This window comes from Entelurus aequoreus, linkage group LG15 (assembly GCF_033978785.1).
Source record: "Entelurus aequoreus isolate RoL-2023_Sb linkage group LG15, RoL_Eaeq_v1.1, whole genome shotgun sequence".
Lineage (NCBI taxonomy): Eukaryota > Metazoa > Chordata > Actinopteri > Syngnathiformes > Syngnathidae > Entelurus > Entelurus aequoreus.
The window spans coordinates 38,867,598-38,889,078 of record NC_084745.1 but is presented as its reverse complement, the minus strand read 5'-3'; the positions used below and the strand labels follow the sequence as shown (position 1 = coordinate 38,889,078).

Here is a 21,481-nt window from a genome sequence, read left to right as displayed (position 1 = left end):
ATATTTGCTGTGAAGTAATTGGAACCTTGGATAAGTAAATAATTCACACCTGCCTGAATGGCAGCTTTGTGGTATTAGTATCAATATTTTCTCGTTACATTACACCAGTTTGCTCTTTTATTCTACTTTTTAAGTTTTTTTGTAATAGTATTTTCAAAATGTGTAAACAAATTAGCTGTGAGCCGCAAATGGCCCCCGACCCCGGGCCCCACTTTGGAGACCCCTGACTTGGACAGTAACACTTCTTACCATTTTGTGGTCGAACCTCCTAAATCCTGGATCATTTGCCTAAGAAAAACTAATATAATTCATATTTTATTGTACATGATGTTGTAAAAAAAAAAAAAAAAAATTGCTAACCAGTCCGTGTTGGCCCTGCGATGAGGTGGCGACTTGTCCAGGGTGTAAACCACCTTCCACCCGAATGCAGCTGAGATAGGCTCCTGCAACCCCCGCGACCCCAAGAGGGGTGGATGGATGGATGAACAGTAGGCCAGGGGTCGGCAACAAAAAATGTTGAAAGAGCCATTTTGGACCAAAAATAAAAATCTCTCTGAAAATTAAAAGCCTTTTGTAAGTGTTATAATGTAGGCAACACAAGATATAAATGTTTATATTAGCTATACAGACTATCAAAATGACTGTGTCGCAGGCTGACGCAAAACTTTGCTGACAGAAATGTTAAAATGTAATATTTATTCTACACATTTTTCCAACATTGGAAAACGTTAGTAAAACGGATGCTTCTCAGAGAGTGAGATAACTCCTGGAAACTACTTCGAATGGCCAAAGGTATAATTGTCCAAGTTAAAGGAAATGGCAGGCTGTCTTCTTCTAATGTATTTAGTACAATCTTCGGCAAGCTGGGTAACGTTTGCTTCGGTCTATAATGGCACACAAACAACTATCAGAAATGCTGTCGATATTACATACAGTTAATATGTCATGAAACATGCAAATATAAATTAAATACTCTGAGGACATAAGTCAAGGAAAGTAAATGAGCTCAAATATACCTACAAACAAGGCATAATGATGCAATATGTACATACAGCTAGCCTAAATAGCATGTCAGCATTGATTGATTGATTGAAACTTTTATTAGTAGGTTGCACAGTGAAGTACATATTCCGTACAATGGACCACTAAATGGTAACACCCGAATAAGTTTTTCAACTTGTTTAAGTCGGGGTCCAAGCATCGATTAGCTTGCAGTCATGCGGTGACAAAATATGCCTGATTAGCACTGCAGCTGGGCAATACCATCCACAAAGCTCATCTTTGTGCATTCATGCACAGCATAAAACGTTTGGTGGACAATATGGGACAAAGAAGGACTGGCATGAAAAGCGTCTTTCTGTGGCAGCGTTAGAGAAAGTTATACATATAAATAAACTATGGTGAGTTCAAGGACCACCAAAATTAGTAGGACAAAACGGCGTCCTCCAAATACTCTAATCAGAGAAGCATATTTAATATAAATAGTGGGATTTGTAAGAATTAGGAAGATTTGTGTCATGTTTGTCCTCTGACAGAAACCATATTAAAACAAAAATATTTCCCCTCCATGTTTTTCAATTTCATACATGTTTTAAAAAGCTCCAGGGAGCCACTAGGACGGCGGTAAAGAGCTGCATGCGGCACTAGAGCCGAGGATTGCCGACCACCGCTTTAGGCCAACGTGCGGCCAAATATTGCATTTCGTTTCATTTATGTCAGACATGTTATGTAGTAATGATAAGTTCTTGAACAGTAAATGTAAATAGAAGTGATTTCAAAACATTTCATGTTTTATTGTGTTGGTCTTTCAAAGACATTATGTAATTTGGAGACCAATGGGACTGTTTGCTCACCTGCAACCAAACGGTTGTTCATGCTTTCATTGACTGATGATGACGGGGAGTTGTTTCCACCAATAAAAAGATGGTGTCATGTTATATTGCATGTTTAATAGAGGTGTCCCAGTGCAATATAAATATTTGATATCAATACTTGCATGTAAAATGTTGAGAGAATCTTGGATACAAACAGTCTCGCAGTGTGTTTAATTGAGCAAAGCTGGAGAGCCACTTAATATATATAAATGCCCTCCAATAAGCACAGAAGGTTAGTCTTTGTATTTTAGTCAAGTCATTTCCTACCTACTCACCTACAGTATTGTTTACTTTTACTTTGAAAGTGTCTGCCTTACTGTGACAAAAGTGCTTCCAAATAAGAAATAACAACTTAAAAAATCAGGTTTGACTTTATTATTCATAATTGGCTTTTACTTAAGGCAGCACGGTGAAACAGGGGTTAGTGGTGGTGCCTGACAATAAAAAGGTCCTGGGTTCGATCCTCGGGCTCAGGATCTATCTGTGTGGAATTTGCATGTTCTCCCCGTGACTTTGTGGGTTGCCTCCAAATATTTGACTGGCAACACTAAATTGACCTTAGTGTATAATGTGAGTGTGAATGTAGTATGTCTAGCTGTGTTGGCCCTTCAATGACGTGGCGACTTGTCCAGGGTGTACACCGCCTTCCGCCCAAATGCAGCTGGGATAGGCTCCAGCCGCTCCGCGACACTGAGAGGAACATGCGGTAGAAAATGGATGGATGGATGGGCTTTTACTTGACTGATGTTTATGGTTTAAAATAAGGAAAATATTTTCCCATGTGGACCAGATTGGCAAAATCATGGCATTATAACTTAAATATAAAGACAACTTCAGAATGTTTCTTTTGTTTTACTTTGGCCAAAATAAAACAAGCACATTCTGTAAATGTACATATTACAAATAATCCTCTTGGCAAACACTTCAAGTCAGTTAAAAATTCTGAGGTAAAAAATTGTGCAGTTTAAAAAACACCATGAAGAATATAATGAACTTGGTCTTTGTCCCAGTGTATCTACAAAGCCATTAAACTTTAAGCACTTCCTGTTTAGCATTCTCATGTTGGCAGTTCACCATTAAAGGCATGTTTGGAAAAGCAACCAAATATTTCCTCAAACTGCCACATCCGCAACAGCCACAACACATTCATTTAGCATCATTCAAATATTACAATTATAATATAAACAAAACCATTTTTAAAATTATACCATAGCCGAAATCAAGGTAACATAACTACAAGCTTAACCCATGTGAACATGGTAGATTTAAGCATAAAACACACATTTTTACAATGGAGTTAAGTTTACGGAACTCTAAAGCCTGGTGTATACTCTCACGTTGCGTAGCTTGCGTAGGCAACGGCATCGTCCCCCCTGCCTCTGCGTAGCTTCCCGCGTAGTCTACGTGCACCTCCCAAAAATCCTCGGTACGCGTCGCCGGCGAAGCAGAACGCAGAGCTGTGTTCGGTCAGTTTTTGCAGAGGAGGATCCCTGAACACAGGCAAACAGACTTTGTGCTTAAAATGCACAAATGATTGTATGAAATAAAATAATAGTGATCAAAACATTTTCATGAACTTTTATATCGTACTAATTACTGAACGTGTTGTTTTTCAGCTTATTGTGTTGCTGTTGCGTCCAGAAAATGTCAAAGTACGGCACTCTTTTCATCTTTTATTGTAATTTTTTTTCAAAAACAGGTTTCATTCCCACACATATTCTCTCTCATGCACACACGTCTTTTTCTCTCACACACAACGCTTCTCATTCTCCATCAAAAATCTTTCAGGCACTTTATATTTACATTTACATTCATACAGATATAAACACCAGCTTTTCGTTTACTACAAATAGTTATTCAACAGTTTTATTCACATGATAGCTCTCTCTTGTCCCATGTCCCGAATGGCCGAACAGCGTTGCAAATAATAATAGCTTCCTCTGCCACAACTCGTTCCGAAGTTGCAGTCCCTCTTTATGAATGTATTTTCCTCTGGTTTATAAGTAAAACGTCCATTAAATCTGATGATTGTGAATGATCAGTTCCAGTGCAGACACAGATGTCGATGTCGTCACTTCACAGGAAGGAAATATAGTATCTCGTCAGCAACAGCTCCAGTTACTCCTTCTGAAGACACTGCTCCTTAGGTGTTTTGAAAGAGAATTACAAGTATAGCGCCACCCCCCTAGAGGACCTATACATCAAACAAGACGCCGTCCGGGGGGACGCAAGCTACGCGACGCAAGCGTATATTCCAGGCTTAACTACTACGAAGATGATAGTCATGTTGACTTAAGTCTTTTCAGCTAACTGTTTCATTATTTTATCCATTGAGTGGATAATTTACAATGAAAGAAGGCATTGTGTGTCGCTACTGCATCAGTCTGCCGCCATCTGCTGCCAGCCACAACAAAAGCAGCTGATTGCTTGCATCTGCACTGATTTCTCCTTTTCTGCGGAGTAGTGGCAGCCCTTCCACAGGGCTCTTAAAGTCAGCTTTAAACAGCGTCATGTGTGATGTGGGTTACACTTGAATTGCTATTGCGACATCTCGTAGACACATTTAGTACAGCAATTTCTTACATAAAAAGATGTAAGCTAATTTTTTTACTTAGCAAACTCATCTCACGGGCTGTGAGCTGGATTAAACCTGTCCGCGGGCCTGATACGGCCTGCTGGCCGTACTTTTGACACCCCTGATTTAAAGACTCTCCTGAAGTTTGAAGACATGACTTGTTTGTCACATTTTTTGCTGGGTCTGCATTTTCTGTGTGCACAAGGTCAAAATGTCCTAAAGGTTCATAAAGAAAAAGAGAAAAATATTGAATGTTGCCTTCTTTCATTTTTCTGTGTGCGACCTTTGAAGGAAACGTTGGCTTGAGATCAGAGCTTTGATTAATATTCATAATAATAATAATATTCCCTTGGCTCGGAGGAAGTCAACGTCAGAACCTTTGTGTGAGTTATTGTTGAAAAGAACAGGAAAATGAGACGTAATTGGTAAAAAGTAATTGGGCGTAATTGGTAGGAAGTAGACGTGAAATCAAACAATATTTCTGTGTGGTCAAGTCATATCATTTTTATACTTTTCTGCAAACATCTGACTCATCAACATGGTTTGCTTGCTGTATTAATACAGAAAAAAATTATAAATTTAAAGCCAAACATGTAAACTCACACATGCACAAGGCGACATATTCTTATACAGAAAAAAAAAGCAAAGAAAGCAAAGCTCAAGACTGAAGTTCATGAATAAAAGCAGCTTTGTTGGCAGCGGAAGTGCGATAATTCATATTAATTATGTTTATCTTTCCTGATTTCATCCTCTCTGAGCGCTGCTGTAAGATGGAAACAAAAACACACATGGACGCTAATTAACTACTTTAATTCATTCATTTCCACCACTTATGTGGTGGGTGCGTGTGCGTGTGTTTGTGTGCATGTGTGTGTGTGTGTGTTTGCACCAAAGGCGTTGACAGAACACTTTATTAGCTGGCAATTATGAGTTAATGAGCATTACAGTCATAGCAGTTAGAGTGAATAAATGCTAATAAAAACAGTTGTAAGGAGTAAACAAGCCGTTCATACCAGTCAAAATGTTTATGAATTTTTATTAAAAAGTTACAACATACTTTTTTTGGGGTCAGCCATTGTGATATTGTCTTTGTAGATTAATTTTTTTTTAAATCAAACACTACAAGCAGCTTTTTCAGATAAAGATGTAATAAAACAACTATTTATTCTGTAAATATTCTGCATCAATAATGCCTAAAGTTAATTAATTTTTTTATTTGCATATTCTAAAAATACAAGAGAAGGTTAAAAAAAATCCAGCATAAAACTATTTAAACTATTAATATTACTTATGATAATGATGCACAAATTGTCACACACAACACATAGTTGTTGGTTATATGCTACATACAGTATGTTGCTTTACAGAATATGTAAAAAAAAAAAAATAGATTTTTAGATTTTCGTACACCACCTTTTTTCATTGTAAAGAATCTAATCCATTACATTTTCATATTAAAGCTACATTACATATTTGTACACTTTGTGTTATTATTAGTTATTCATATCACATTTCAGCTTTTTCTCTTTACATTGTATCTTTTTGCTTGTATTTACTGTTTATTTTGTTTAATTTTATTTTTACAATGTTGGTCAATAAATTACTAGTTTTGTAAATTGCAACAATTATTATGATTATGATAATGATTATTGTCAGACACTTTTAGTCTGTTTTCAGCAGTAAAACAAACAAACATAAAAGTAATATTTTCAGATGGAAGTACTCAAGTGAAAAGATAACTTCCTGCAGAGTAAACATTATAATAACAATATTTGACGTTAATTAATTGTTCTTTGTGTTTTTTCTACCTAAATTTTCATACAGAAAATCCTGTTGCTGTTCATAATTTGAAACATTTTCTTTTTTTTTTAACCTCTGTCATTACCTTATTAGTTTAATTACAAAAGTGAATCGTTGTTTTGATTTGTCAACACTGCCATAAAAAATAAGCAAACTCATATTTAAAAAATGCTCGCATATTAAAAAAGGTAACTTGTTTTGTCTCGTGTGTCAGATGTTCAGACGAAAAATATTTTTGTTGCAAAAACTGACATGATGAAGATGAAGGATGATGATGGAGTTTGTAGAAAATTAAGAGGAGATTCTGCAAGTTTGAATGTGGACGTTTTATATACTATGCACATTTATACGTACATATATACATACTTCTAATGAGACTGTGTGTGGGTGTGTGTGCATGCGTGTGTTGCGTGACTAATCTGTAGCTGCTCCAATGAGTGACAGAGCAAAGGCTGATCTGAGTCACATGACCTCTGACAGCGAATAAGACGAACACGCAAACACGCATCAAACACGCAAACACGCATCAAACACGCAAACACACTTCCTCACATGTGACATCGACCACACAAACTAAATATTAAATATTTGTATTATATGCTTATCACACAGTTAGGCAGCAGATGTCAGAGAATAAACTTATGTTATATTAATGAACCACAAAAATCCTGAGCATATTTTCTTCTTCTTTTCAAAAAAATTTGCATTCGGCCCCAAAGGTCAAATGTCACATGGGGACAACAATTACACCTTTTGATGTGCTTTTATAGTATTTTTTAGCTAGTGCTTTTATAATACCTATTTCATATTTGTAATGTTATTTTATATACAAAGTATATTAGTTCATATGTGTATCTTTACCTTTATTGAATAATATTTTGTACTAATGTAACGTACATCAAATGAAAAGTGGACAGTCATTGATATAATTATGACATTAGTAAAGCTGCTATCTCTGCATGAAGTGCGCGTATGGATTTGTTAATGTTATTTATTATCATTTATTATTGTTGGTCATAAGAGTTGGAAGTGTTGCATGTTCAAGTTGATATTTTGTTTGAAATAACTCCTGTAAGTCCTCACCTTTTTTGTCCGTTTACGTTAGCTTGGCATTATACCTGCAAAATGCATTTACTGTACACCGAATACATGCAAAACACTTTTACTTTACAACCTAAACACCAGCTGTACATCTAATATCTCTACTGTACATGATGAGATGTTGTCATGTATTATGTTAAGTACTACATGGTGTGAAGTACTACTACAGTGTGTATGTGATTTTGTGATGTACTGTGTGAAGTACTACTACGGTGTGTATGTGATGTAGTCGTGTTTTGCGTAAAGTACTACATATGTTGTCATGTATTGTGTGAAGTACTCTTACAATGTTTACTACAGATGTTGTCATGTATTGTGTGAAGTTCTACTACTCAAGTGTGTATGTGATGTAGGCATATTGTGTAAAGTACTATAGATGATGTCATGTGTTGCGTGAAGTACTACATATGTTGTCATGTATTTTGTGAAGTACTACTATAGTGTGTATGCGCTGTAGTCATGTATTGTGTAAAGAACTGCGGATGTTGTCATGTATTGTGTGACATACTACGAAAGTGTGTACCACAGTTGTTGTCATGTATTGTGTGAAGTACAACTACTACAGTGTGTACGTGATGTAGTCATATATTATATGAAGTACTACTACAGTGTGTACGTGATGTAGTCATATATTATATGAAGTACTACTACAGTGTGTATGTGATGTGGTCATGTATTGTGTGAAGTACTACTACAATGTGTATGTGATGTAGTCATGTACTGTATGAATACTACAGATGTTGTCATATATTTTGTGAAGTATTACTATATTGTGTACATGTTGTAGTCATGTATCATGTAAAGTACCATACATGTTGCCATGTACTGTAAGTGATATAGTCATGTATTGTGTGAAGTACTACAAATGTCATGTATCGTGTGAAGTACTACTACAGTGTGTACTACAGATGGTGTTATGTATTGTGTAAAGTACTGCTATACTGTGTGTAGGTGATGTAGTTATATATTGCGAAAAGTACTACTACAGTGTGTATGTGATGTAGTCATGTATTGTGTGAAGTACTACTATAATGTGTACATGCTGTAGTCATGTTTTGTGTAAAGCACTACAGATATTGTCATGTATCCTGTGTATGTGATATAGTCATGTATTATGTGAAGTACTACAGACGTTATCATGTATTGTGTGAAGTACTACGACTACAGTGTGTTTAGGATTTTGTCATGTATTGTCTGAAGTACTACAGATGTTGTCATGTATGTGCGAAGTACTACTACAGTTTGTATGTGATATACTGTAGTCATGCACTGTGTGAAGTACTATAGATGTTGTCATGTATTGCGTGAAATACTACGGATGGTGTCATGTATTGTGTGAAGTACTACTACAGAAGTAGTACTAATACACTGTAGTCATGCACTGTGCAAAGTACTACAGATGTTGCCATGTATTGTGAAGTACTACGACTGCAGTGTGTATGGGATGTTGTCATGTATTGTGTGAAGTACTACTTCATTGCGAATATTCCAGATGTGAGGTCACAAGATTGGGTACACGTACACAATAAGGAATACATGAATGAGAAAAAGTGAAGAGGAGCTGAAATTGATATTTTTATGTTAACAAAATGTGCAATGTTACACACAAAATCATTCACACATTTGAGCCAATAAAATCACAAATATTGGTGTAAATAATTTTTTTATATACACTTTTTTCCACTCAGGAGTTTGTGACAGTTTGAAAATCAATAATATGCTTATTGATAAACCGTATTTATTATTTAATGATCTACACTGTACAGCTCCACAGAGACAGGTTTGTTAGTATCATTGCATATTGGTTCAATCAACATAATAGTAATAATAATAATGATAAAGATAATAATATATTTGTAAAGTATGAAAATGATGTGAGTGTGTCTAATATGTACATTTGTATGATGTCTTCCATGTTTTTTGTCTTTATGATTACAGCAAACCCGGATAAGACGTCCGGTAAGCAAACCATGAACCCAGCATCAGAAGTTAGGAAAGAAAACAACAACATGGATGCTGCTGTCAATGAAAGTTCGCTTCTCTTGGAGGTTACAACTTTTACTTTTACTTCACTTTCTTCTTCACACAACTTTACTAACATGACACAACTTTAAGGAGGGGGAAGGAAAATGTGTGTGTGACCTTCACCCTTTGCCCTGACCTCTTTCGCCTGGTTTGCAATGCGAGTGAGTGTGTGTGAGTGTGTGTGTGTGTGTGTGTGTGTGTGAGTATGTTTCGTGTGCCTGCATGTGTGCATGAGAAAATTGGAGATGTGCATGGATGTATGAATGTCATCATCAATCAATGCAACACATTTATCAAGCTTTAAGTGCAGATTTCTTTATTCAGTGTGAATTTAATAATCAACACACACACACCATGCACATGCGCGCACACACACACACACACACACACACACACACACACACACACACACACACACACACACACACACACACACACACACACACACACACACGCACAGAGAGCCCACTGATGCTTGTGTTAACGTGTCAATAAGACGCACACAAAAGACTAAATTAAGCGGACAAAAGTGTGACCTTTCATTGCGTGACACAGAGTTGTGATGACAAACTTCATCTTTGTTTTGTTCATCAGATCCATCAAGAGAAACACTTTGTGCGTGTGCCGCTTTTTATTCTTTGTGTATTTGATGTGACATTGCATACTTTCTCTATTCTGTATCGCAACATCATCAATCACGTTTAGACCATTTTTTTTATGTCGGCAAAGGACACTACTTTCAAAATAAACTTTTATATAAACTTTAAAAATAAACCTTTACAATATATTTTATTTAAAATTAACTTTTGAAAATAAACCTCGAATTGAACTTTGAAATAAACTTTTAAAATAAACTTTCAAAATAAACTTTCAAATAAACATTACAAGAGTTAGCTGAATGTTGAAGATACAGCTTTGTATAACGGTTCTGTTAAAGTTAAGAAGTAAGTTGAATAGTTAATTACGGTACGAAGGGGATTCATATGGCCCCATTCGTCACGGTTTACCTGACACATGAAACGTTACCGATTAGGAGGGCACTATCCGATTTCGCCGCCAGATGGCAGTAGAGTGTTGAATATCTTATGTGTTTTGTGGCAATTCCAACTTTGACCACAGCGGGAATTGCCTTGTAAAGAGGCCCTTTCCATCATTTTCAGCAAACTGCATTGCAAAATGATTAAGCCCCCCTCTTCGTCTCATGCGAGATCCACACATGCAAAGCTGAGCTGTTAAACTTGTGTGCAGAGGTTTGTGTCAATTAAGTGAGCAAAAAAAGGAGTGCAATCCATACTGTCTTCATGAATATGCAGAATACATGCCGGTTATCATAATATCCACAATACTGGGAGTTTTATTCTTGATAAATCAAACTGCGTGTGCACAATAACTATATTTGCATCTCCTCCTCCCAGTATTGTGGGTGTTGTGATAACCAGCATATATTTTGCATATTAATGAAGACAGACACACTAAATGGATTGTGCTCCTTATTCTGCTCACTAAAGAGACACAATCCTCCGTGCACGCGTTTAGTGAATTAGCTTTGCTTGTACTATCAAGATGGCATGTGTTTTAGTACACGCAAACCTTTAGTAGATCAGGCCCTTAGTGTTTTGGTAAAGATTAGCCACTGTATCCAGCAAAAAGAAGATTATTTATTTGATAACACATGTGAGTAACATGTTAATTGTTTTTTGTCATTAATAATGTACTAAATTCAATATTGTTTGCTATCATGTATATATATTTATATATACACATATACACATGTATATATATATATATACATAAAACCCAAAACCAGTGAAATTGGCACGTTGTGTAATTCGTAAATAAAAACAGAATACAATGATTTGCAAATCCTTTTCAACTTATATTCAATTGAATAGACTGCAAAGACAAGATATTTAATGTTCAAACTGAGAAACAGAATTTTTTTTTTGCAAAAAATCATTAACTTAAAATTTAATGGCAGCAACACATTGCAAAAAAAATGGCACATGGGCAATTTTACCACTGTGTTACATGGCTTTTCCTTTTAACAACACTCAGTGAACGTTTGGGAACGGAGGAGACCAATTTTTGAAGCTTTTCAGGTGGAATTATTTCCCATTCTTGCTTAAGTTGTTCAACAGTCATGGATCTCCGTTGTGGTATTTTAGGCTTCATATTGCGGCACACATTTTCAATGGGAGACAGGTCTGGACTACAGGCAGGCCAGTCTAGTACCCGCACTCTTTTACTATGAAGCCACGCTGTTGTAACACGTGGCTTGGCATTGTCTTGCTGAAATAAGCAGGGGCGTCCATGGTAACGTTGCTTGGATGGCAACATATGTTGCTCCAAAACCTGTATGTGCCTTTCAGCATTAATGGTGCCTTCACAGATGTGTAAGTTATCCGTGCCTTGGACACTAATACACCCCCATACCATCACAGATGCTGGCTTTTCAACTTTGCGCCTGGAACAATCCGGATGGTTTGTTCCGGAGGAAACGACGTCCACAGTTTCCAAAAACAATTTGAAATGTGGACTCGTCAGACCACAAAACACTTTTCCACTTTGCATCAGTCTATCTGAGATGAGCTCGGGCCCAGCGAAGCCGGCGGAATTTGCGGGTGTTGTTGATAAATGGCTTTCGCTTTGCATAGTAAAGTTTTAACTTGTACTTACAGATGTAGCGATGAACTGTAGTTACTGACAGTGGTTTTCTGAAGTGTTCCTGAGCCCATGTGGTGATATCATTTACACATTGATGTCACTTTTTGATGCAGCACCGCCTGAGGGATCGAAAGTCTGTAATATCATCGCTTACGTGCAGTGACTTCTCAAGATTCTCTGAACCTTTTGATGATATTACGGACCATAGACAGTAAACTCCCTAAATTCCTTGCAATAGCTCGTTGAGAAATGTTGTTCTTAAACTGTTCGACAATTTGCTCACGCATTTGCTCCACTAACCACGTTAAACCCAGATTCCGAACTAACAAAGGTCTTAACTCATTCTCTTTCTATGCCACATCAATGTGGAATGCGCTCCCAACAGGTATAAAAGAAAGGGCATCTCTATCCTCCTTCAAAACCGCTATAAAAGTTCACCTCCAGGCAGCTACAACCCTAAACTAACACCCTCCCCGGATTGCTAATAATCAAATGTAAACAATCAAATGCAGATTCTTTTTCTTATGCCTTCTGATCTCTCTCTCTCTCTCTCTCTCTCTCTCTCTCTCTCTCTCTCTCTCTCTCTCTCTCTCTCTCTATGTCCACTACTTGATGTCCATATCCCCACCCCCCACCCCACCCCCCCTCCACACTCCTGATTGTAAATAATGTAAATAATTCAATGTGATTATCTTGTGTGATGACTGTATTATGATGATAGTATATATGATAGTATATATCTGTATCATGAATCAATTTAAGTGGACCCCGACTTAAACAAGTTGAAAAACTTATTCGGGTGTTACCATTTAGTGGTCAATTGTACGGAATATGTACTTCACTGTGCAACCTACTAATAAAAGTCTCAATTTGTTCCCAAAGTGGTGACCCTCGCCCCATCCTTGTTTGTGAATGACTGAGCATTTTATGGAAGCTGCTTTTATACCCAATCATGGCACCCACCTGTTCCCATTTAACCTGTTCACCTGTGAGATGTTCCAAATAAGTGTTTGATGAGCATTCCTCAACTTTCTCAGTCTTTTTTGCCACTTGTGCCAGCTTTTTTGAAACATGTTGCAGGCATCAAATTCCAAATGACCTAAAAAAAATAAAGTTTTTCAGTTTGAACGGTAAGTATCTTGTCTTTTCAGTCTATTCAAGTGAATATAGGTTGAAAATATTTATTTACGATTTACACAACGTGCCAACTTCACTGGTTTTGGGTTTTGTATATATATATTTTAAAGAATGAGACAAATAGACTACAGGTTCATCTCAACAAACCTGTTTCATGGTAACCCACTCATCAGGAGATTTAGTGAGAATGTGTGTAAAACACATTCTCACTAAATGACTTATATACGGAGTGTACAGAGTGGTTTACATAATGGCAATCGCCTAATCTTTCTAATGTCATTCATGCTGTGCGGACTTTAACGACAATTCAAGTGTTACACAAAAGTTCTTTGTTCTTATGGCGGCATGAGGATACAAGCTTGTTTCAATTGTTTAGCGTGGAAAGTTCCGGTTGGCAGATAATCAGGAACTTCTCTTTGAGACATAGTTTGCATTTTTTTTTTTTTTTTTTTTTTTTTTTTTTTTTTTTTTTTTTTTATAATGTCCTGCCCAGCTTCTCGGGCAAATCATATAGCAGATGTAGATGCCCATATCGGCTGTTCAGATTTACTTTACAAAAGAGAAGTGTAGGATACTTCTCTTGTTGCCTTACTTGTATTTTGACTTTATTAAATGTATTTATATTACCATTTGGTGCAGCCGGGCCGGAGCAGGAGGGGATAGAAAGAGAGAAAAAGGAAGACAGAGGGGGAATTGTGGGGACAAGAGGGGGATTAGACAGAGAGACAAAAACAACAACAACAACAACAACAACAACAGAGCAACATCAGCAAATACGACATGTACAAATATGATGGTAAAAGTAATAGCAAATAAGCAGTTAGCGAAAATTAAAAAAAAAATTAAAAAAAATACAGAAATGACAATGAGCATTATTACACTAAAAATGGAGCAATATGAATACCAATAGAAATAGTGCTATTGATAATAAACAATACCAGTACTTTTAGTTTGCATCTTTAACTGGAACTGCTGTACGGCTTATATGATGATAGCATGCGCCGGGATATAGTGTTAAATGTTGTTGTCCTTCAGGCTCTGGACGTGTTTGCTGAGTTCAGTAACGTTCCAATATCTTGTTTTGAAGTCGTTTTCCGTTAGTCCAAGGTACGTGTCTGTATTGTTGTTGTCTTTGCACGTACTGTGGCCTGGTAAATGACTGATGATTGTAGGCAGTTTCGGTCAATTATAGGCAAGCGTTCTTTTGCCGGCAGTTGCATGTTTTCTTTGCTTCTGGTGCAGTTTGTTTGTGGGGGTGTTAGTATACGTTTGTTGTGCTTATCGATAATCTGTTTGGTGTTGATCATGCAGCTGTAACTAATCTTGATGGTGTTGCTGTTGAAGGTTTTATGGAGCTTGTGGTCCTTTGGGAAGTGCTTGTCCACTAGTGCGAGGATTTTGTGTCTAATGTTGGTGCCGACGTTCTTGCTGAAGGGGGAGTTGTACCAGAGGATGTTGTTGCCATTTTTTTCGTTTGTTAGTTGTGGTATGTTTGTATTAAAGGGTGTAGTTGTATCCGCTTTCATCCAGTGCTTTCTGGTATGTAGGTGCGGCATGGTCAAAGGATGCTTTGTCGGATGATAGTGAAGAAAGGCGTTTGTTGATGCCGACTGGAATGTTCCTTGTTGTAGTGGGTGGGTCGGTGAACGTATCGCAGCATGCTTTTAGTTATTTTTTATATGGCTAGTGGGTGTCCTCGTTGAGGTTGAATGTGACGTCCAGAAAGTCGATTAGCTTCTTGTTTGCTTCTATAGTGATGTGCAGTCCATTGTTGTTAGAGGTGCGGCATATTTCTTTCTTGGTGTTCTCTGTGTCTCTTGGTGTCGCATCTATCCGTCATCTCAATAGATGCAGTTAGAATCGTTTTTCTAACTTTGCAGATTTCAAGTTTTGTCGGGTTAATTAGTTTGCAGGTTGGTTTGTTAGCGAAGTTGGGCTTGTGCCGAAGGCTTGTGGTCTTTCAAGGTGCGTTTGTTTGCTGTTCCATCCATTCTGTCGTCACTTCCCTGTTTCGTTGCAATGTCTTTTCTTTCTTTTTGATTGACGTGAGTGGTTTCGGGTTGTGCTTTCTTGTAGGATTCAGTGATGTTCTTTTCCAGTAGATGGTTGTACTTTGAAGAAGTTTTGTGGTTTTGTCTGCGACCAAAGTAGGGTAAATATTGTACATATTACATTATTATTATCGTGTCTGTAACTACATTATATATAGATTTGCAGCGTGTATATAAAATGTTGACGGAGGGTTTCGAAGTTGTTTTAGAGGGCTTTGAAGGCTCCCATTAGCCATATCTTGCAAGAGTTGTTTTTAATATTAAAAACATTGTCTCTCTGTAAACAATAGGCAAAATTCCAAAAAAAAGTGCAGTTTCCCTTTAAGCTTTCACCAAAGGCAACGATCATAAATGAATCTTTCAGCACATACACAATGTTGACATCTATAGTTATATTTTGATAAACACAGGGAAAAACTAGCGTACTCGCAAACAGCGCGTGCAAACATGAAGTGAAGTGAATTATATTTATATAGCGCTTTTTCTCTAGTGACTCAAAGCGCTTTACATAGTGAAACCCAATATCTAAGTTACATTTAAACCAGTGTGGGTGGCACTGGGAGCAGGTGGGTAAAGTGTCTTGCCCAAGGACACAACGGCAGTGACTAGGATGGCGGAAGCGGGGATCGAACCTGCAACCCTCAAGTTGCTGGCACGGCCACTCTACCAACCGAGCTATACCGCCCCAACATGGCACTAGACGCAAAGTTAAAACATGAAATGCAACCTTACCCGAGCAAAAACTATATTTATAAACATATTTATCCGGGAAAGTCTTGATACCAATTTCCTTGACCAGCCACACACAGAGAAGTTGTAGATCTGCATGCTTTTTCAAGTTTCCTTCTGTTTTGTCTTGTAGAATGGCGTCTGGAGCACAATAGTTCGATGGGTCTGGGAACGCCACCGACGTATAATCGTTGATATCACTTGTTAAATCTTTTTTTGATTAAGTATAGGGATGTATTCTATTGCATTGTTGGATTTATTGCTCATATCTGCTTTTTGCAGGAATATATAGGCCCCTTGTGTACTCAGATAGTTTGCGCACTGCCATCTTAGCTTGGTCGACCACCACTGGTTATTACTTCTGGGAAGAAATCCATCCATCCATCCATTTTCTACCGCTTGTCAGTTGGAATACAAGCAATAGGTGGGTTGCAATCACGTGACCAAGAGGTCACGTGAACCTTCTGGGTTTCAGGCGATGGTTTAGGGTAGGGGTTGTCAAATGTATGGCCGCAAAATGACTTTGCTAAGTATAAAAATGAGCTGCAATTTTTTTAATGAAAGAAACTGTTGTTCTAAATGTGTCCACTGGATGTTGCAATAGCAATTCCAGTGCAACCCACATCACACTGTTTAAGATGATGTGTCAGCTGACTTTGAGGGCCCTCTGGATTGGCTGCCGCTACTCCAATTGGCACAGGTGCAAGCAATCAGCTGCTCCTGTTGTGGTTGGTTGCAGACTAATGCTGTTTTATTGTAAATTATCCACCTAACAGATAAACGTTAAGATGCAAAGATTTAAGTCAACATGACAATTATCTTTGTAGTTAAAATTCCATGCAGCGCTCGCAATTTGTTGACGGCACAATGTGCACACTAAAGTCCATTGTAAAAACGTGTGTTTTTCATTTGTGGTTTGTTCTATTTTATTTTATGCTTAAATATACTAAGTTTGTAGTTATGTCACGTTTAACTCGGCTTTCATGGTATCATTTTGACAATTGTTTTGATTGTATTATATTTGTAATATTTGAATGATGATAAATGAATGTGTTGTGGCAGTTGTGAATGTCACCAAACACATCTTTAACCCTAAGTGCTAAGTTAAGTCTAAGTTCATTGTGTTCTTCATGGTGTTTTGAAATTGCACCAATTTTTTCCTGAGAATTTTCAACTAACTTCAAGTGTTTGCTAATAGAATTATTTGTAAGGTGTGCATTTTCAGAATGTGCTTGTTCTATTTTTGGCCACAGTAAGACAAAGAAAGCAATTTTGAAGTTGTCTTTTTAAAAAAAAAAATTATTATGCCATGATTTTAGCTGTCCGGCTCACGTGGGAATAGATTTTCCTTCATGCAGCCCCTGAGCTAAAATGAGTTTGACACCCCTGGTCTAGGGTCCCATTATGCTACTTCATCAATGCACAATTTGGGCGTATTTTTCAATGTTTAGAGGCAATATATAAGCGATCATAAATACTTAAAAGTGGATGGAGTGAATATATACCTCTTAAGAAAAATATTTTTCTCACAGTATTTAGAGAAGAAAAGACTGAAGGCACATCATGTCTTTACATCTGGAGTGGTCCACAAAAGAAGCATTAATCCGTGAAAGACAAAGTTGGACTTATTTGTGCTTTGGTAACTAATGTCTGTGATTGACATAACAAGTGTCATGCTGCTGTGATCGTGGTGCTAATGAGAAAAAGGATACGTTTGTTTGCAGTTGATTTCCTGCTACAAATTTTAGTTGTATCTACAATTCATGTCTGCTGTTGTTTTTATACTGTGAAGTTTTAGTATCTAGCTATTGTTGTTCAGCAATGTTTGCTAGCGATATCAAGATTCAGTATATGCTGTTGAGCCTAAGACAGATTTATTCATCTAGTTTATTAATACTATTAAGGCTATATTATCACCACAGATTGGTATAATGTGTCATCCGTGTCGAATGAAGCACTGGGCTTTCCTGCACAACAACTAACTTTTAGTTTCTGTTATGAAAACCGACAACAAAAATATTGCACCGACAATTCAAATATTTATTACTAGGACTTAATATGACGTTAGTTTATTTGCACAACCAGGTCGTCGTCGTTATATTTCGACATGGTAACCACAAAAGAACACACACTAATTTGAGCTCTTGTCCTTTCCTTACATTTATTTCTGCTCTCAAACACTACTAATATTGTAGAGAATAAAATTGACTGCATCACAGAAAGTTTGTTAAACAAATCAAATGTTCAAACAAACATTTTACAAAATGATCGCTGCAGACACAAGCGGTCCGATTGTATTCCACAAGTTGATGAAAGAGATATTTTTAAGAGCTATTTCCTTCGACGCCTTTTCGTTTTTTTCCGGACTTTATGAACCACTTCTTTCAGGACTCTATGAAAGCTCTTTCCTATCTTTGTATTTGAACAATTGGAATGCCCCAAAACAGAACAGCAATGTGGCATTTTCTGCAAAACTCTCACTTGTTTTAATGGTCAAGCTGCATTGTGTGAAATAAGCCGCGAAGAAGAAAAACGAATGTGACGTCATATGCAATAAGTCACATTAATACTGCCATGCTTGTATTTTGAAGCTTATTTTGCAGTGAACCGGAAGTGAGTGTGTGCATGTTTTATTGCACTGAAGTTATGTTGCTGTTGTGTTCAGTCGACATAAGCGGGTTCAACTGACTTTGCTAATTGATGCTGATTTCATTCATTGATCGTATTTTGAAAACTGTATTGATATTTTTCACTGCTGTCATTTTTATATAATTAGATTTCTTGACAAAAAGTGTCAAAACAGTGTACTAATATAATAAAGCCATCATGTGATGGTAATAATTCATGTAATTGTCTGCTAGCTGAGGCAATTAGATGGTTGGTAAAGTTAGAGCACATGAATACTAAAAATAGTCCAACACACACCAGGGAGGACCTGCAGAGTCTCGCACTAAAATACAAGCGACAGACTTTGGCTGCAGTCACGCAATGAAGCTGCCTTGCTGTTGTCACGCTATCACAGCTGTGCACACACACACACACACACACACGCACGCACGCACGCACGCACACACACACACACACACACACACACACGCACACACACGCACACACACACTCTGTTTCACATCTCCTTCCTGTGCTTTCTTTCTTGTTCCTTTTTCTTTTCCATCAGACTGTGTCTTTACCAAAGTTGATATTTTCATATTCATGTGTGACGTGTATGAAACCACTTCCATGTTTCCACTATTTTGTCAACATGTGAACATAGTTATGACATCATCCAATAATGATGTTGCTGGGCTCAAGTAAAGCATTGACTTGATGTTATTATGATGTCAACTGCCTCTGTACTTTGTCAAGTAATTAAGTGTGTTGTTTTGATGGTTTATTCGATTGATTTAATCAGAAACGCAAGAAAAAGTGACAAAAACCTTCAAATAGATCAAGTTGATCAAGTGACCTTTAACTCCAAGTTCCTTAAAATGTTGGTATTTTTTAATGAAATATGTGATATCGATGCTATTATATACCATTTTCATGAAAATTAACTTTATGAATTCTAGGGCTAAACTTTAGATACTTTCTTTTAATTACTATAATTTTTTTTTTTAAACGTTATGATTGATAATTGCTGACACTTGTTGAAGGTTGGATGAAATAAACTGTACTAATAAACTGTAATAAACTTAAACTGTAAGGAATGGATTCACATGGTTGATCTTGCGTGAGAGGAAGGTGGGGGATTAATCATTTTGCAATGCAGTCTGCTGAAAATAATGGAAAGCGCCACTCTACATTGCAACTGACACTCTGGTCAAAGTTGGAATTGCCACAAAACACATTTTAAGACATTAAACACTCTACTGCCATAGTGGGAGCGCACTTCCCTCTCCAATTCATCACGTTTCATTTGTCAGGTAAACCGCGACAAATGGGGCCATGTGAAACATGCTACCATTGAGGACACCGAGGCCATGTCTTTGGTATTTTTTCTAAATGACAAAAAGAAGATGATGTAACTTTGTGTAGCACATCGTGTGCGCTGTACAACATCATGTAGTAGATCCATCCATCCATCCATTTTCTACCGCTTATTCCCTTCGGGGTCGCGGGGGGCGCTGGAGCCTATCTCAGTTACAATCGGGCGGAAGGCGGGGTACACCCTGGACAAGTTGCCACCTCATCGCAGGGCCAACACAGATAGACAGACAACATTCACACTCACATTCACACACTAGTAGATCATACTCTCTTAATATACAATCTTTGGTCATTCACAGCCCACTACAACTCCAACACCGTAATGCAATGAAGTCCACTTTTACTTTAAATATTTTCCGATAAGAAATGTGCTGGCAACATAACATTAACATTAAGTCCATCCATCCATTTTCAACCGCTTGTCCCTTTTGGGGTCCTGGAGCCTATCTCAGTTGCATTCGGGCGGAAGGCGGTGTACACCCTGGACAAGTCGCCACCTCATCGCAGGGCCAACACAGATAGACAGACAACATTCACACTCACATTCACACACTAGGGCCAATTTAGTGTTGCCAGTCAACCTATCCCCAGGTGCATGTTTTTGGAGGTGGGAGGAAGCCGGAGTACCCGGAGGGAACCCACGCAGTCACGGGGAGAACATGCTAACTCCACACAGAAAGATCCCGAGCCCGGGATTGAACTCAGTCTACTCAGGACCTTCGTATTGTGAGGCACATGCACTAACCCCTGTTCCACCGTGCTGCCCATTAAGTCATACTGAAGTTGGTTTCACCTGAAAGAAATTGATGTGAAACGCTGTCGGTATGATAACGCTCCGCCCTAAATTCAAAACTTTGCGATCAGTGGGGGGCTGTTTTGCATGAATAAGGGCATTAAAATGTTAAATATTGATGACCAGGCGCTTCATATAATATTTGACCCCAAACGTATTCATGGCCACGTCATGCTCTGTTACTGACTAGAATATGACCAGATATTTTCCCACTGCATTTCCGGTGGCCCCGTGGCCCGGCGTCCTTAGCTTGCTTGCCTTGGGCTCGAAGCCCAGTCACAGTAGAAGTTTTGGTTAGATTTTTTAAGTCATGTTTTAATGATGTTAAAAAATTTCCATACACTAAACTTGTGATATATTAAAAAAGTGAACTCTTACAAAATCATACTGATTGTCAAAGATGTTAGATAATACAACATGTGATAGTGCACCTCCTTGTAAGCTTTAATTATTTATAGGGTGCTGGGATACCTATAATTTTAGCCTTTTAAAGCTTCTATTGGACAACCAATTTTTGACCTCGGTATTTGTCAAATCCTAGTTACAGCCCTGGGGGCAACAGAGCAGTGGCCCAGGACATTAAAACCTTCTTTTTGAAAAATATGAACAACGTTCCCTGTCAGGTGCGCGCATACTCAAAATCATATTCTATCTGAACTCTAAACACATGTAAACACATAACAATTTATTCTCTATAATTTTGCAATGCCACTGGGAGTGACAGGTGACAACAATCGACCACAACAGA

At 37.6% G+C, this 21,481-nt stretch overlaps 1 protein-coding gene across 1 annotated transcript in view; it reads left to right on the top strand.

The window, feature by feature from the left end:
- Nucleotides 1–21,481, top strand: part of LOC133630137 (uncharacterized) — an 82,996-nt gene that overhangs the window by 49,732 nt on the left and 11,783 nt on the right. The window contains exon 4 of the mRNA XM_062021489.1: nucleotides 9,289–9,398. Within this exon, the coding sequence (XP_061877473.1) occupies nucleotides 9,289–9,398 (110 nt within the window). The remainder of the gene's footprint in view (nucleotides 1–9,288; nucleotides 9,399–21,481) is intronic.